At 37.4% G+C, this 18,545-nt stretch overlaps 1 protein-coding gene and 1 long non-coding RNA gene across 2 annotated transcripts; both read right to left on the bottom strand.

The window, feature by feature from the left end:
• Positions 1-1,982: 1,982 nt before the first annotated feature.
• On the bottom strand, positions 1,983-2,972 carry Femcoat (femcoat). Its single transcript, XM_014231624.3, has 2 exons — positions 2,866-2,972; positions 1,983-2,792 (listed from the first exon to the last, which is right to left on the bottom strand). The coding sequence occupies exons 1-2, from the start codon at positions 2,921-2,923 to the stop codon at positions 2,059-2,061; spliced, it is 792 nt and encodes a 263-aa protein (XP_014087099.3). The 5' UTR covers positions 2,924-2,972; the 3' UTR covers positions 1,983-2,058.
• Positions 2,973-17,642: 14,670 nt separating this feature from the next.
• On the bottom strand, positions 17,643-18,545 carry LOC138857465 (uncharacterized). The gene is made up of 3 exons (XR_011396560.1): positions 18,322-18,545; positions 17,989-18,208; positions 17,643-17,932 (listed from the first exon to the last, which is right to left on the bottom strand). It is a non-coding gene; the product is annotated as an uncharacterized lncRNA (long non-coding RNA).

Consider the following 18,545-nt stretch of genomic DNA (forward strand, 5'->3'; position numbering starts at 1 on the left):
GCTCAACTAGTGCGGCAGCTGCGGCGTAGGCGGCAGGTAAGCTTGTGCGCCTAAGGGTAGACTACATGCATTAATATTCTTATCAAAATTGTGCAACCGAGGAAACGAAGCGGTAACAAACACACGCGCCGGATGTGTGGCGACGCAGTGGTTGGTGATGAAGATATCACAGCTCAGCTGAGCAATTAATGCAGCAGACTTACACACACCACTACCACTAGATACTACTATTACTACTGCGCTCCTGTATGTATGCCATATATATACAGTCTGTGTGCTTGATCCACAAATAATCCCGTTGCGCACATTAAACTGGCAACCACCGCACCGTATGCCAGCTGCCGCATGCTACATTTCACTTTCGCACTTTTGCCTGCAACGCAAGGTGTGGCAAATACCCTGAACTCACACGGTGCCGCTTCCGGTTTTTGTTGCAACGGTTTGTTTGTTGTTTGCGTCCATTATTTTTGTTTTATTTATTGTTGTATGTGTTAAAGTGGGAGTGTGTGCGTCAGACTCAATTAAAAGCCACCTTATTTATGTTGTGGCACAACTCATGTGGCTGCACACATACTACCTTCCGGCTGTTGTTGCAGTTGTCAGTCATGCACAAATATACATATATAACGGTATATTACCTGCATCATGCGTTCACTTACGTTCAAATGTTTTTGTAAAACTTGTAGGTATGTGGCAGCCAAAATATTTAAGTCGGAAAATCTTTCAAATTATATAAACTCGTACTTCCGGCGTGTGGACAAGGCGTGAGTTGAATTTTATTGGAAATATATTATTTGGCATATGGAACAGTGCTACTGACTCTTCGTGAATGAAAAAGTGTACTTAGTTCTCTTACATATCTTAAAGATTAATAAGAAAATATTTTTAACTGGGCTGTCGTTTGGTGCCGAGGTACCTTTAAACTCGGCAACGATGTTACTCACTCTAATTAAATTTTCGGCACTTATAGTTATTCCCGTCTGATGACAGAGTAAAGTACCTAGGGCTCATTCTAGACAACAAACTCTCGTGAAAACCTAGCATCGAAAAAATAAAAGCATAAGTTGTCGTTTACTGCTGAAGGTAAGCCACAGCCGAAAGTCAACGTATTTTGATTAAAGTTTATGATGAACGTGCTTTAGTCGAGCAAACTTACCGAAATAGGTGATTTTGGCTTAGAAGGCGAAGAACGTGCTGGGTGCCTAAAAAAATTTGAAGATGAGGTACTAGAAGCATTAATCGATGAAGATTGCTGTCAAATACAAGAAGAGCGCGCATAATCTTATGGAGTGACTCACGAAGATATTTTAAAACAAAGGAATTTGGTTTGTGACTGCTGATGAAAAAGGTATCCATTACGTCAATGCAAGAAAGCATACGTGATCGGTAAATCAACGGCAAAGTCGGATACCCTTGACGCCAATGCTCTGTATTTAGTGGGATCAGAAGTGTGTGCTGCATTTTGAGCTTCTAAAAACGGGTTAAATCTACTAACTAACAACTTGTCAAATTAAAGCTAGTGATTGCCAAAAATTTTTCGGTAATTTGCGACTAGACTCGAATCATTTTCCATCGTGAAAACGCTCGGCCTCTTGTTGCAAGACCAGTTAAAAACTATTTGGAAAGTAGAAAGCAGCGGCTGGACACTTTTAGCCTAGACCTTGCCTCTTCTGATTTTCATTTGTTCCGGTCGATACAAAACATCCTCACTGTAATACGGGTCACAATGGACGGTGTATCAAAATTTTGCCAAAAATGTTCTGGGCCGCCTAGGTGGTGAGGAACAGTTAATCACTTCCCCAACCTACCATATTTGGACAAACTCGTATCCATGCAAAGTGTTACCATAATTTTGTTCAAAATGCCTTGGATTTAAAGTTCTTATATTCCGTTGTTATATTGAGAGTGAAAGTTGAAATACACATATATATATACAGATCTCTTAAATCATTTTTTAAGTAAGATCTAGTAAAAGATTTGCATTTTTGAAATTTAATTTTTTAATAATAATTTTTCAAAAACAATTTACTAAGGCCGCAGTAGGGAATCGAGCTAAATTTATGTGAAGTAACGCACTTCGTAATCACAATCGGCATAATGTGTTTTTGGCCTTGGTTTTGACTTGGGTCTGACTGACTGTATCGGCTTGTATGAGTATGTTTGCTCCTCGCTGTAATCATGCTCCACATAATAGTGATGAGGCGCTGAAGCAGCTGGTTTTGATGACTTATAATGCGAATAAGAATCAGATGGATGCCCATATTTAGACGAAGGTATTGAATGTTGGTGACTATATGCAGACGGTGGTTGATAAGCTGGTGCCGGAACTGGTATTGGGCCGTAGGCAGGGGTGGGTGCAGGTGTCCTGTTTGACGGCGCTGGTGCCTGACCATAGGTTGGAGCTGGAGCTGGAGCTGCTGGTGCCGGCTGCGGTCTATAGACTGGTGCTGGACCATATGCAGACGGTGGTTCGTAAACAGGCGATACGGCTGGTGCCGGTGCCGGCGTTTTCACATCTGTGGTTTCAGTCTTCTTTTCCTTGAAAAAATCAAATAACTCCAATAATTTTTCATCGAACTTTTCCTTTTTCTCCTCCCATTTCTCTAATTTATTTTCTACTAAGGAGCCCAAAGTCTTGTCAAGCTTTTCTTTCTTCTTTTCAAAAAGATTGAAGGGTTTTAGGAATTTGATTGTGGGAAATTTTATATTCACATGCTCATTGCTCTCCTCATCAATACCGTCGTTTTCAATGGTGATCAGCTTCTTAAAAAATCCTTCCGATTGTTGAAAGGCTGTCAGGAAAATAAAAAATATATATAAACATATGAATATATATCCTTACACAACTATTTCTTGTCGCCTCACCAAAAATAGCCAACAACAATAGCGCCAGCTGCTCTCGTCGCCCCAACATTGCCACCATTGTCTTCGTATGGCTTTGCTCGTTTGTCCACACCACTTGCCACACTCCATATTTATAAAGTATATAAGTAAGTATATAGTACTTCACCACTTTGCCATCCATCAAACCAAGCCACTGGCGTATTTTTCACAGATTTGTTGGAATTAGCCACACGGCACGTACACATTATGCCAACTATGTTCAGTGTTTGGGAAGTGTGATAAGCGCCAGCACAGCTGTCTTGCCACGCATTCCGCTCAAAATGCCTGTGATAAGCCTATCGAACTTTAGTTTTGCGTGACTGAGCCATACAAGTGGTGGCGACATTAGGCAGATATGGGTAAAGGCATACTAGATACTTATGGCTTAGTCGCTTGGATTTTGTAAAATATCAAAAATGTGCCGTTGTATACTTACAGTAACATTAAGAAAGCAACAATAATGTAAAGCGAGGTTAAATGAGCGAAATCGAGTCAGTACAGTAGTACTTATGTTATTGCATGGAGAGCGCACAAATTTTGTATTATGAACGATTACAGGGGTGAGACGACCCAGAGGTGGTGAACTGAGCTCTTATCTATAACAATCTCAGATCTGGTCGATAGTGATGTTCTGTCGACTGAATTGTTTAAACATTGTAGAGAGGAGCTGAAGGGAGTGTAAATGTAATGAAGATTGAAAATACAGGGCTGGTTAGGTTACTCTAGTAGGCTAATAAGCCAAACATAGCCCAGTTTTGATCCTTCGCGTTAGCAAATGGACTGCCGTCACGTAGTCTAAGAGGAGTAGTCAATCTTTAGGATGCCAGGGCTTGACGCGAATTTCAATAAGTTCTGTGGCCTCACTAGCGTTCACTCTTACAGTGTTTCATACCATAGGGTAAATATCGTCACTTCGGCAATCTTTTCCACTATCTCGTAACCCTCGATGCCTTTGTGCTGGCATCCAGTAGAAGTGAAACCGTTTGTTCCTGGTGATACTCTCCAATGCCATTAAGACACTTTTGGCCGATACGTGAAACGAAGTTATTGCCTCATCTTATATATTAGAAGTTAATTCAGGTCTGCTGATGCATTAGAGGCTAGTTCCGCGGATTCGAAAATATGTTATATGTCGTGTCATCGAACATATTCGTTTAAACACTAGGTAAAGGTTTGCAGTGTTAAATATTTGTGCAGTGGCAGAAGAGAAAGCTTCAGTGGCGCTAAAATTCATCCAAAAATGGAAAAATGATAATTCGGTTATAATAAAATACCGATAAAAAATGTATTTTAGGTGAAGTATCAGTGAAAATTAGAAAGATGTTTTGTTTACAATGTTTAGCGCGTCGAAAGCGTTTCGAAAATGCTTTCCTGAAGTTAGATGATTACACAGCTTAAGCTTCTTAATCTATAATATATCGAATTTAAAACCATTGATTCACAACACCAACGTTTACCCTAAATGCGCTGATGCAATGTCTCTGAGCCAATTTTTCTCCTTAAAGCTTTGGACTTTTTGAATAACAAATGTACATATGAACTGTTCCAAAGCTACTAATAGATCATTCGTAGCCAAAAATATCTTCAAATAATTATTTATAGAATCTGAAATCGACTTTGTCGAATCTAACAGTCATTTACAACTATATTCAAATTTTCCAGATATTCTAATGGACTTCTTTATAACGTCATTATGGGGTCATCCATCAAACACGGAAGTTACATTGGGAATATTTTTCATGCCAGAAATACCTCGACTGACATTACCCACTGATAGGCGAAATATTTGTGAAATAATCTATTTTTCACTATACGACTGCGCATTCCTTAGAAGTATGCAGCGGTTCGGCGAGCAGTGATTAAATGTCTTCGATTCGTCAAATGTTAGAGAACACAACAGCTGTTAAAATATACTGGCAGTGCTGGCGAATCAGTCCTACATTTTTGACATATCGATCATAAATTTTTCCGCCTCGTTTACGACCAGAATATATCTGCCATATAAACTGATCGATAAAAAGTTCTTGTAAGGAATATTTGAACGTGTGAAGGGCACTATGGCTTCGTCGCAGCCGCTTATGACTTTTCAAGAGGCATAAAACTTTTATACACGGAACCGATTACCTGTAATATACCAGTTGTAGTATACGAAATAACGAATGATTCACAACAAAAAAAAGGGACTAACCAATAGTCTATATTACTAGTCAACTGCAGACAGATAGATAGATATTATACAGAGTCTCTCATTGCGCTATTCAGCAGCCGTATTGATTGGTGGATTTACGTTAGTGGAACACAGATTTATATACAGATAGGGACTATATACTCTAAAGCATTACACACATATAAAATAACTCTCAAATAGTTACGTAAATAATTCTCTGAGAATGTTTCCATATGCCTTATAGTGAAACCTCTTGTTTCTTAATACAACTTGATGATATAATTTCATTTGAGGTTAGGAGTTCTGGGAACTTTTTAGTTTGGTTTATATTTACAAGTAGGTTAAACATAGTTGCTCTGGAAGCCTCTTTGAGGCACTACTCGTACAATAGGGTTTGTGTTTAAATAAGTAAATTATAAATCCGTATCCATTGGCTTGAAGCAGTAAAACTATCTGTCTTTAAGCTGCTACTCTAAATAGAGACTCCACTCTAAGTCTAAAAGTAGTTTCTTCGGAAATTCACTTATATTTGCGGTGATTTATGCAAGAACTGCCTACTACCGCTTCTCCAAGCGTACGTGTGAACTTATTATATCTTTGCTGAACATATCTTCTTTCATAACTTATTCATGTTTATATTATTTGATAATTTTATGCCATTGATTATATTTACATAAAGATAAATGTATTTGCATGCGGCTTATCAAATTACACCACCTAGTCACATATATACACAGAGACACATACCTACATATGTATTTAATATATAAGCATATACATATACATATGTACCATACATACGCATATTTGCTTTTTGCTCAAGTCGGTCGTCGTTGGCTAGCTTTGGCGCGTTGTAGTAAACAACTACGGACGAATACATGGTAGTTCACTGTTTTAATAAATAATAATATAAAAATTGGAAAACATAAAAGAAATAAGTCATAAATGACTATTTAATAGCAAGTTTTTCTATCATTTTCGGAATTCACTTTCCTTTTTGTGGTTACCTAGTTCTGAGACAGAATTCTGCTTTGAGAGACTTTTTTGATGTTTTTTTTTCTTATTGTTTTTACTCTGAATATGAAAAATATAGTATGTAGCTGTTAATGGCCTGAAAACAGGATGGCTAAAATACTGCTTTAACAAAAAAATAATCAATTAGGAAAAAAAAATATTGGAGCTCATCAAATTTTATATGAAAATGTACCCTATTTTCAATTAAGGTAAGGCAAGGTAAGGTAAAAACTTACCACATCTGTTAGCTTGTATAGGCCGACTCATACTATTAATTATATTTTTGTGATTCTTTCGTGGTTTTTATGCTTTAGCTCATAATTTTTTTTTACTCTATATGCGCCATAAGAGCCCCAATTTTTAATGGACTGGGTGCAAAACTCCGTAACTTTACGGTAAACCGACAAAACTGCCTAATAAGGGCAAACATAGCTCATATGTATTCAAATGGCCAAACGATATTTCTAGCATAATTTCTAAAGCAAAATATGTATTAGAGATGTTTTAAGCTCCGAATTCTATACTTAATTTTGAGGTGCTTCTTATTCATATATTGGACTCTACTTTATATTGTACTCCGAAATCTATGCCACTTCCTAATTATATTTTTATTGGGCTCTAGTCGGTCACATGTGGGTTTTAAAATCTTCAGATATGGCAATTTTGCTTATCTGCCAACCTTTTAGCTAAGAAGAGTATTCTTTTGTGTAAAACTAACGCTACAATATCATATAGTTCCAAATCAACTTTCTATATAAATTTCTTACATTTTGAGAGCTATCAGTGTCAAATAAAATTCATTTATAAACAAAATCTGTGTATGAACCACCCGGTTTATCTAAATTTTTTTTAGTTGTGCATCCATATTTGCATATAAATTGAGTTTTCCTCTACTCAGCAGTTATTTTTCATTACACCCAAGTATAGTTGTACATACATACAATATATACTTGTACATATGCCTGCATATATTTCTACGCCGTTGTAGTTACTTGTGTGCATTAATATGTGGCCTATGCGTAAAAAATGATGGCTCTATTTAATTATAAAACATTGCAGCAAAAGTGATCTGCGCGATATATCCCATTGCAATCAACGTTTGAAGGCACACCAACACACTAACGTCACATCACATCATACGTGCTATGTATGTGCACTTATAGCAGTCACTGTGCAGCCCGTACCACGGCTTGCGCACACTTCCGTTGGTTGCCATCAACAAAATTGTCATCATCAATGTCAACGTAATGACATATTGTGCGCATATTTGCATAAAGTGTTGGCTCTGTTGCGTTTTTTTTTTTTTGTTTTTGCTTGTGCGTCCAACATCCCGCACGTCATACCACGTGTACACCGTTATGCTGCTCGCACGTTGTTTTTTCACCACCGTTTTGCTTTGCAATTTCATCCACTGATTGCGCAACTTTTACTCAATCATCCTTCGAATTCCGATTGTCGTACGAAAATGCACGCACACACACACATAAACACATATAGGCACAAATACTCGTATACCCACCCATAATTACTGCTGTTCTTTTTGTTGTTGCAATTGCTGTCATATGTGCGACAACAAAGTGGATTATGTTGTCAGCAATATATCACAAGACACCGCCCCAGCACCCTTCTCTTCCTCTCACTATCTCTCTTCATCTCTTTTCCTCTCTTTTTGTTTAAATACATGAACGGGGTTTTCGTCTCAACACCGTGTGTCATATCAAGTTCCGTCTTTCTTCTTCGCCTTCTCTTTTTTGTTGCTAAAATTCAATTAATTAAAATTTAATTATATGCTAATTTTATTAGAGATTTTTTTCATAGTCTCCGACAAAAATAAAATGAAAACTTAATGATGCACATTGTTATAGGCAAAGCATTCTACACAAATATTGGGTATTTGTGGCGCGGGTTTGTGTGTGGTTTTTATGCATTTCGTTTGAAGCGGAAATTGAGCGGAAGATAAAAGTGATGATATGAAGAAAAATAGAAAAAGCTAAAAACCTACTCATTGCATATAGAAATATAAAGATCTCCTGTTATATGCTGAGATCCATGTAACGATTTACCCGGTACCGCCAACAAATATTTCGTCCGCCGGATGTTTGAGCAATGCTTATGTGCATACATAATGATTCGAATCCATTCTAAAGTTTTACATACTTATAAATAATTTATTAAAAGATATCGATTCAATCTTAACAGACTGTTTAGAATAGAATCCAAATATTTAAAAATGAACATATCATGTTGCGTAGAGTTTTCTCTTATTAAACCCTAAATATAGTCCCCAATACTGTATACTGGCCTTGGTAATGTCTCTTAAATTCCATTATATCTTGATGAAAGCGTTCTCCTTGTTATTCCGAATAAGCTCCCTGTTATCTTTAAACTTATCTAAATGAGGATGTTACATGTGTATCTTTAGAGACATTATTTATCCGATAATGGAGAAATTTGTAATCAAGTCAGTGATCAGCTCGTCATAATTGCCAGCTCTTTGGTTTTAAAGGAAACCATGCACTACTGCATTATGACTCAGTTAGTAACCGTCGAAAACCCGTAGGCCGTATCAGCTGATATGACCTATCTTATGAGATCGCAATGTAAATGAACACTCACCACCACTTCTACAGTCCGTTATGTAGTCTATCCGTAGAAACGAGTCAGTTGATTGTTCTCTCACCACGCCGATTTGCCAGTCTCGATATTTTGCAGTCGTTAAAAATTAGACTTGAATATATTTGAAATATTCTTAAACTAACTCAAAATTACCGTCGAATACAGTTATTTATAAATAGGTAGACTATTTTTAAAAGTTGGATTTTAGTTTTCTTTTACACTAAGAAAAATTATAACTGACAAGCTAGATGTGTACAAAGCCATATAAACAAATTAAGCAATGGCAACATTGCTAAAACAAATGAGAAAAACTTAATTTTACGTTGTAACTATGGGCATAACTTTTGTCAAATTCCGTTTCATACGGGCGGCACGTCGATCATTATTTCCAACATTAAAAGTAACTTCGGGAAAATATCACAATCCATAATTTTTATACTCTTGCAACATGCTGCTAGAGAGTATAATAGTTTTGTTCACCTAACGGTTTTTTGTATCATATAATGATTTTGTATCATATGGGGTTATATTTACATATACAAATGATCAGGATTACGAGGCGAGTTGAAATCCGGGTGACTGTCTGTTTGTGCAAGCTGTAGCCTGAGCAAACATTGAGATATCCTAATGAAATTTGGTACAGGTGTTTCTTGGCAAAAAGGTGAGAAGGCGTTCGTAGATGGGCGTAATCAGATCATTGCCACGCCCATGAAACGCCATTAATCCAAAACTTACAAAAAGCTTACAAAAAAACTAAGCACTGAATTAAGATATAAAACTCTAATTTGGTACAGATCATTGCAGTAGCAGGGAGTATCTGTGGGCTCAAAACTTTTAAAAAATGGGAGATTTAATGTACAACTTCCTAAACCACTAAGGCTACAAAAGCCACATACGCTTAAGATCCTTTAAGAATCCCTACTGACAGTGTGAAAAAGGATGAAATAGGATTATAACCCCGCCCTCTCCCCATATAACGGTTTTGTTAAAAACTACGAAAAGCGCGATAAATCAATAAGTAAACCCATCCGAGACCTTAAATCCATTTACACCCAGGATGATACAAGAGAGCTTCATATTACTTATAATATATATATTGTTTATTCAAAATTGGACGATGGGCGTGGCTTTGCACACATTTATGTGAAAACCCATAACACGGGACCTACTCGACCGATTTCAACCAAACTCAGGAGATTGTATTATTAACACATTCTTTTATTGCAGTGTGAAAATTAGAAATCGGACTACAACCACGTTCACTTCCCATATAACACAATTTTAAATTCCATCTGATCCTTTCACTTTGTAGTATACAAATCCAGCAGTAATGAATATATACGGATAAAACAATTAGTGGTTTTGAGGTATGCCATCTCGGGTCTAGAAACCGTCAAAGTCGAACCAAAACTGTTCAAGCCCACGCATACCGAATACCCCTATGTAAAAAATGAGTTGAATTGGGGCAATACTTCCAGTTGACTTTACACCACAAATATGGGCCAATGTGGGAGTTATTTTAATAAAATTTAAAATCGGATTTAAACTTGCCATAAGCTCTACATAACTGATATTAAGAATTTTGAACCTTCTGTCTGTCTTTACTCCACATATTTATTTATATTTAAATATTTATCTCTATATAATTATAATAATATAAATATATAATTTTCTCTGCCCGAATCCAATATAATAGTTTCCGAACTTTCTACGGGAGTTTAAAGCGCTTAGATTGGTCAAAATGTGTGATATTTTAATGAAATTAAATGGACAAGTTTAATTGAAAATTATGTGGCTTACCACTGAATATATAGGAATTGGTCTGAATATATATAGGGATTGGCTGAAGACTTTTAGAGCTGCAATGTTCGAATCCATTTGATTGGCGTGTTTAAGAAAATTTTGTGTTGAGCTTTTTGAACTCACCAAACTATGCATATGAACTTTTTACAGCTCTTCGATCTATTCATTTTAATTTAAAACATTAAAGGTATTTTTTATCACGTTCAAGCAAAGGACCGCTTAAGACTGCTGTGGACTTGGGCAAAACGTGACTAGGCAATTATAAAATGTTTTCTGCTCGTAAAAGGGAAAGTTGACTTCTGAGGAGTGAACTCAGTTCAAGGCAGCACTACTTTTTGAGCTAATTTCTATGCGGAATTTGAGAATCAAAACTGGAATCAATGGGACTAACTGATATAGAAAATTGTCAACCGTTACGAAAGACTAACTGCTAACAAAGTGTGAAGGCCCCAATTCATTTGCTTTGACTAATGACGAGTGTTTTAAAAATAAATCTTATCGAATTTGAAACAAAGTTTTGTTAAAAGTATTTGAACGCCAACTGGCCGAAGTACATGTACTGCACCTCATGTCAAACACATGTGTTGCTTTTGAAAGCTTGTTTTACAGCTATCCCTACATGAAATTTTATATTTCTGAACGTATATTCCCTAAGACTCATTATATTCAATATTCTGGATAGTTAGATTTTTACTTTTATTTGTGCTGTGAGTTTTACTGTTATGTGTACAAAGATCGGTTATTTTAAAGTTTAAGTTTAAGTGACATTTCTTCACATATTAATTTGTTATTTGAGCACACTTCCACACGGCAGACTCTTCATCATCAATCTAGGTACTGAAACAGAGTTTCATCCGAATTCAACCCACTTTTTGCCACATAAGCAGTGGCAGTAATATACTAGTAAATTTAAACTAATTTAAAATACTTTTGCCCAATTTATTTAAGAATAACTATTTATGCATCAAATTTATGCTTCGCCTAACCTAAGTGGCTCAATCTGCTTATCAACTACAATAGTTAGAACGGTGATTTTACACAGCACGTCTTGGCACATTTACCGTGGTACAGCTTCCTTAAGATTTACTTCCTCACAACCAGGTCCAACCGAATTTCGCGCTATAAACCACAATGAAGGCAGCTGGACGCACAGAATAACCAGAAAAGCGTGCAAAAAGAGACGAGAGAAAAGCAAAACGAAAAGCGAAATGCTGATAGTGGCATGTTCGTTATGTACGTCATGGCGCACGATTGCATTTAGCATGAAAAATGGCGCACAAAAGTATGCAATTGCGCGGGCTGCGGCATGTTGCACGTTTATTTACCCTGTCGAGGCTGCAGCTGCAACCAGACTACAGCCGTTTATTTCGCTAATGTTGTTGTTAGTTACATGCGCAAACAAAATATTTACTACAACAAATATATGGAGTTTGTGTTGCATACACATTATATTGTTATTGTTTACACAAGCGGCATGCGGCATGCTGCAAGCTCGCCTATTTGGTATGCGCACTCAGTTGCAATGGATTTAATCCAATATTTATTGTTGTCTAATATTTTATTTTCGTAAATCTTTGCAATGCGTTCGTTAGTGTTTTGTACGCGGTACACATACACATATCTATATACATATATGTATTATATAATAAAATTACATACACATATACAAATAAATATGTATGTATGTAAAATCATAAGCATTCTTGCAAGTTGAGGCGCGCAAGCTTCCATTGGCTACTATAGCGCGGTAAGACGCTGAAATGCGCCGCCAACGTTTGTGGCATGCAACAAAATATAAAAAACACAGCCGGAAATCATTTCTTGTTGCCATAAATGCTATGCTTGTTATGATTGTAGCGTTATTTCAACTGTTGTTTTTGTTATTGTTGTTGCTTTTGCATACTTCTGCCCAACGGCATTGCTCCCATTAAACCAACAATTCTATTTTATTTATGCCCCGCTCTTCCTGCCGCACACACACGCCGCAGACGTAGCACGCCGAAAAGAAGGATTTCGCAAAATTTTGAAAAAAATCACAGTAATCTATTTTCAGGCGCATCAGCTGCATTCCAATGCGCTTTTATGTACAGCACAGCACAAACGGCGTGTTTACACAAATGCTGAGGTAGTTTTTCTGCGCGCAGACCCGTTTTCACTACTAAAGTGTAAAAAAGGAAAGACGACTGCCGGCGTAGCTTACATGCAGGCGCACATTGTATTTGCGCGCTCGAAATCGTTTTTATCGAAAATGATAAATTGATTCGGTTGCTTTATGAGTTCATTTGCTGCCGCACAATTTAGCATTGCCCTACTTGAACCCTACGTCCTCCACTTCATCTATTTGTTTGCGTGTTTTTTTTTCTGGAGTGCTCGTTTTGATTCTCACATGAATGGCGCTATTAAGTGTTATTGCTTTGTGGTAGTTGGTAAATTTGCTTTTGCGGCATTTACAGTTATTGCCCTTTCTTTATGAAAGCTTGTGTAATTCAAGAGCGTTCTGTTTGTGTGCCGATGAGCTTATGTCAATTGTCGATCTGACCACTTTTAGTTTCTTCGAGTTTATTTAATCATTGGCAGCACTACTTTTGTTTACTCCTCGAAATTTGGAAAAAAAAATGTGGAAAACGGTTGGCCTCAAGGGCCATCCCTGCAACTTCCCGCTAATTTCATACGCTAACGTTCAAATTTCGCTTTTTTCACTGCTTTTGAGCTCTTCGAAATTTTTCGTTTTCAATATCTCGCAAGTAAATCAACCGATTTTGACCCGGTTTGCGGCAAACGATGTGTTTTTTCAAGGCTTAGAACTGATTAGTTTTTGGTGTTGATCGGTCAAGTCGTTTGGAAGAAATTCTTGACCGGTCAACAACGATTTTTCAAAATCTACTGGTCCGATTGGGTCCAAACTCACACGAAATTCAAGTGCAATGAAACCCTTTGGAATGCCGTTTAGTTTATTCAAATCGGTTGAGCCGTTTAAAAGTTATAAGAGGGTCACATACATCCACACACACACACATACATCCACACATACATACAGACATACGGACATCATCGTAGAAATGTTCGGGGAAGCTTCCTCGACCCTCAAAACGTCGAGATCTGTTGAGAACTCGATTTTTACAAAATGGGGTGAAACCAATATCTTCCCGATTTTTAGAAAATTTTCCATTTTCTTAGCGAAAAGTTAAAAATTATCTCAAGCAAATGGCAAAAGGTTCCAACATTTTCTATTGCATTTTTTCCAAAGAAGCAGGTTCTCAGTTCGTCTCCCTAATTTGTGGTAAAAAATGAAAAAAGTCCCTTAAATTCTGTTATTACACTCTCGCAACCTGTTGCTACAGAGTATAATAGTTTTGTTCACCTAACGGTTGTTTGTATCACCTAAAACTAATCGAGTTAGATATAGGGTTATATATATATAAATGATCAGGATGAAGAGACAAATGTTTTTAGAATCTGTACCTACAGTGTGAAAATAGTTGAAATCGGGTGGCAACTCCACCCAATCCCCATATAACGGTACTGTTAAAAACTACTAAAAGCGCGATAAATCAAGCACAAAACACGCCAGAGACATTAAATTTTGTCTCTGGGATGGTATGAGATGACTTTGTAGGAATCGCGTTCAAAATTAGACAATGGGCGTGGCACAGCCCACTTTTAGGTGAAACCCCATATCTTGGGATCTGCTTAACCGATTTCAACCAAATTCGGTACATAACATTCTTCTTATATCTCTATGTTATAGTGCGAAATGGGCATCTGATTCTTTCACTTTCCACTATGCATATCAAGCAACAATGATTATATCGGGGTAAAACTTTGCGTAAATAATACGTTTAAAGTATGCCACCTTGTGATCAAAAATTGTCTAAGTCGAACCAAAACTGTTCAAGCCCCTAAGTACTAAATATGTGGACCCCAGTGCCTATAGTTGACCTTCTACCCAAAATATCGGTCAATCCACAAAGAAAAAAACAAACGAGTATACCATTTGACTTTGCGAGAGTATAAAATGTTCGGTTACATCCGAACTTAGCCCTTCCTTACTTGTTTTTTATATTATATTATCAAACCTAACTCTCTCCTACCAGATACCCACAATGTTCTACTGTGGATATTTTGACGAACGAATTTCGTTCGAACGAACATTGCAAAGTTATTCAAGGCTTAGCAACTAACTTGACCGAGACTATCTAAACCAAACCATCATACACAGATACAGAAAGACATGGAGTTTTATAAGAATCGAGAAATGTGATTGAATCTCTGAACTAGAGGATCGGACTCACAAACATTCTCTAAAAAGTATATTATAACGCGTACTGGAGAGTACATGAAATCGTGGCTCAAGGTATTCTTGTTGAAGCAACGATTTCGAATCACTAAGTTGTAGTGTTAAAGAACTCTTCAAACTGCTCAAGATGGCCGATAAAAAGTTCTGCAATATAAACATGTACTCAAGAAGTATAAAAAAAAAAGAAATTCGTAAAGCCAAGAGGGAGTTGTGGAAAAGCTTCAGCTGCAAATTTATAAAGACAACCGAGGTAGCTAGAGTTAGGAAATTATTATCTCGAGTACCGCTAGCATTATACCCAAAAAATGTGAAGAGTGAATTGGATGCAGTCAGGAATCACTGCTAGACCTTGTATAACATACATTTTCCAGGTGTACGGATGCTACAAATCTCCAACCTGTAAGGGATAGCGTAGAGTATGTCCCCGCCGATATTATAACAAAGAATATAATAGTTTGGACAATCAACGGCTTCGAAGCGTTTAAATTGATTATTATGGACTCTATTTTTCAGCCATATTGCAGAATGTATCAACAATGATGAATGCTTAAGACTTAACTATGCACCTATCCTTCGGAGAGAGGTGAGGGTCGTATTCATACCAAAGGTGGGCAAAGTCCCTTTTATTCGAAAGAATTTAGACCAATAAGTCTAACCGCCGAGGCTAAACAGGGTTGAGTTAATAATTAAGGAGCAGGCCAAGTACCTTGCAGTAATTTTTGATAGCAAAGTGATGGCCCCACTAGTGAAGGTCAGTGGAGCCCTCTATGCATGTACGAAGCTGTTTTGGTCCACATGGGACCTATCAAGTGGTCTCATGAATTGGTGTTACACAGCGGTAGTCGAACCAATCTTGCTTTATGGTGCTTTGATGTTGACCGCTGTTAGCATTATCTTATACAGAAACCCATTGGAGCGGATACACCAACTCGCTGTTCTCTGAATAACCTACCACCAATCAACTTTGCAGTTTAAAACTCTGCAGCGAAATCAGCTGCAAGATTGACGTTAGGTAAATTCTCCACAAGAGCCTTCGAGCATAGCCCAATAAGCAGAGGGCTGGTAGATAAAATAAATCACATACTCTATTTGGGAGAGCAGGCTTCAAGTCATACTAGAACAGGGTGGATGGCGCAGGTGCATACGACTCGCCAGCCGAACTTACAACAACTACACAGACGGACCAAAAATGGCTAATGGAGTGGGCGCTGGAATCTATTGCTCGGAGCTGGTCCTTGGGCGACGCTTTAAGCTTTCAGAATAATGCAGCATCTTCCCATAGTTTTTGGCCGCAGCTGCTGCGCTCATTTTTTACTTACATGTTTTCCATTAAGGTTACAATCGATTGTCTTCAATTAATTGTTATCATCAGCAAACGATTTCTATATCACGAATGAAGACAATGCGGTAAGTATGGCTCATTTGAAGAATATACGAGCATGTAAATGCACACATCCATGAATCTTCTCTCTTGTATTTATTGCTCTTGTAGTTGTTATTGATGACTCTGTCGGGCATACCGTTAAAGTGCTAATGCTTACAGACAACATCCTTCACACCATACGCGAGTGAAATTTCTGTTGGGAATTCAGTGTACGAAACTACGGTGGTATCTTCGTCTTCAAAATTCATTTTTGAATATTTGGACCGAGCAGACGTCCCCAAACAAGATCAACAAGATGCAGCGAATCTCACAATGTCGAAGAGAGTTCATGAAAAATTCCCAGATTTCAAAAAAAATTAAAGGGTATTAAATTTTTCTTACAAGCTTCCGCTCTTAGTAATACAGAGCATTAAATAGTTGAGATAAATTTTTTTTTTGTAATTTATCGATATGCTATTGTAGTATTAGAATATTACAACATAACTCTGGAAACCATGAATTCACCACAGATGAACTGCAAATGACACAGTCTGACTATGCCAATGAGTACGAGTGTATTGCCGGATAAAATCACTTCACTTTCCCCCTTTTTTAAGCAATTCAACCCAACAAAAACTGGTAGTTTCGCATCATGCATATTCTAAAGAAAAATCCACAGAAGCGGCACTAAGCTCAGTGGTAGGAGAGATTGAAAAATCTCTGGAGTAAAAAGAACACGCCCTCGTAGCCTTCCTTGACATAAAAGGTGCTTTCAATAACATCAAGCCTAATGCCATACGGAGCACGCTTTAAAATTTAGGCATCTCTGACCCTCTCAGGAAATTTATTGAACAGATGCTTCTAGGCAGGACAATAATTTCAACGCTGGGATTTTCAACGATGTGCAGATCTGCTTAAAGGGGTACGCCTCAAGGAGGCGTGTTATTTCCAATTTTCTGGATCTTAAAAATGAATAGAATATTGCTCGATCTAGAAAAGAAAAGGGCATATGATATGGCCTACGCTGATGATGTGGCGTCTTCCATGTGGAGATCACAAATATTAAAGGAAACCTTCTTGTTTTGACAAAAAGTGTGCTCACAAAAAAGAGCATAAGTATATATAGAGATAATCAAGCGGCTTATAAAGCTCTAAATTTTCTTAGGGGTTCGTCAAAGGTAGTGAAAAAATGCAATGATCTCTTTGTGGAAGCAAGATCCTATTTCACGATAAACCTGCAATGGGTGTGGACATAGTGATATTCCTGATAACTGTGAAACAGATGAACTAGCCAGAGAAGGCACTAGACTCCGGAAAATAGGGAGTTTATCGACAAACATGTTATAAACATAGCGCCGTCACAGTGGAGTCAATTTCTAACTTGCTCAACAAGTATACAAACTTGGCATAAATCGTATATGGGTCACATTATTCATTGCATTTATAATTTTTTTCATTAGCTCTTTTAGTTGTCAGGAAATATATTACAGCAGCACATATTTCGGTCAATGCTATATTTTATTTTAAAGAATTAAGTAACGCTTTCAATTTTAACCTGAAAATATACTTTCAATTTCGGATGCAATCTTTTTTGGAATCTCCACGAGAGGTTTCAAAATTAAATCCAAAGGCGATTTGTGTTTATGTGAAGGCGAATCCGTAGACGAACCACCTTCTGAGGCACTTGATTCTGGTGTTCCTTCTTCTGCTGCAGCTGGTGCCGCATCGTTGGAAGCTTCAGTCGTAACCTCAGCATCACCACCGGCTGCCTGATGGAAACTCAAAAAGGCTGTAAGGATAAGCGTTTACTACGGTTAACTCGAATTTAGTAGCTTTATTAGTTACCGCAAGTAAAAACTAAAGTGACACAAAGTAGTTTCCGCAACATGATTTACTCAATTAACTGTTCGCCTTACGTTCATATTGGCTTATATAGTGGAGTATTAGTAACAACAATAATAATTTAATAGCCTAATAAACGCGTGTGTCGTAGCTCAGATAATAGATATATGTTTTGCTTATCGAATATTGTCAGGAAAACTTTTCCGCACGATTTTTGCACGCGCTGAAATCATAAGAAATATAATTACAAGAGTAATTTCTCTTGGTCAAAAAATTTGCGTTCTGCTAGTCATAGCAGGTAGTTGTCGCAGGAGTATACTGAAATTAAAATTTTACCACAACTAAAATTCTTTTCTGTTCTCCTGATAGGCTGCGAATGTAGACCTGATCCCGTACTTGGTGTTGTGAGCAGTCTGGCCAGTGGTTTACCTGGCAGTACTGCATTATCCGGGGTTTTTGGTACTACCGGTGGTGCCACTAATGCTCTGCTCTTACTACGCGGCTTACTTGGTGGGCGATAAACGCCCATATACCGTGCAGTACGTGGATTCAAGCGAAGG

Source organism: Bactrocera oleae, chromosome 5 (assembly GCF_042242935.1).
Source record: "Bactrocera oleae isolate idBacOlea1 chromosome 5, idBacOlea1, whole genome shotgun sequence".
In the NCBI taxonomy this organism is placed as follows: domain Eukaryota; kingdom Metazoa; phylum Arthropoda; class Insecta; order Diptera; family Tephritidae; genus Bactrocera; species Bactrocera oleae.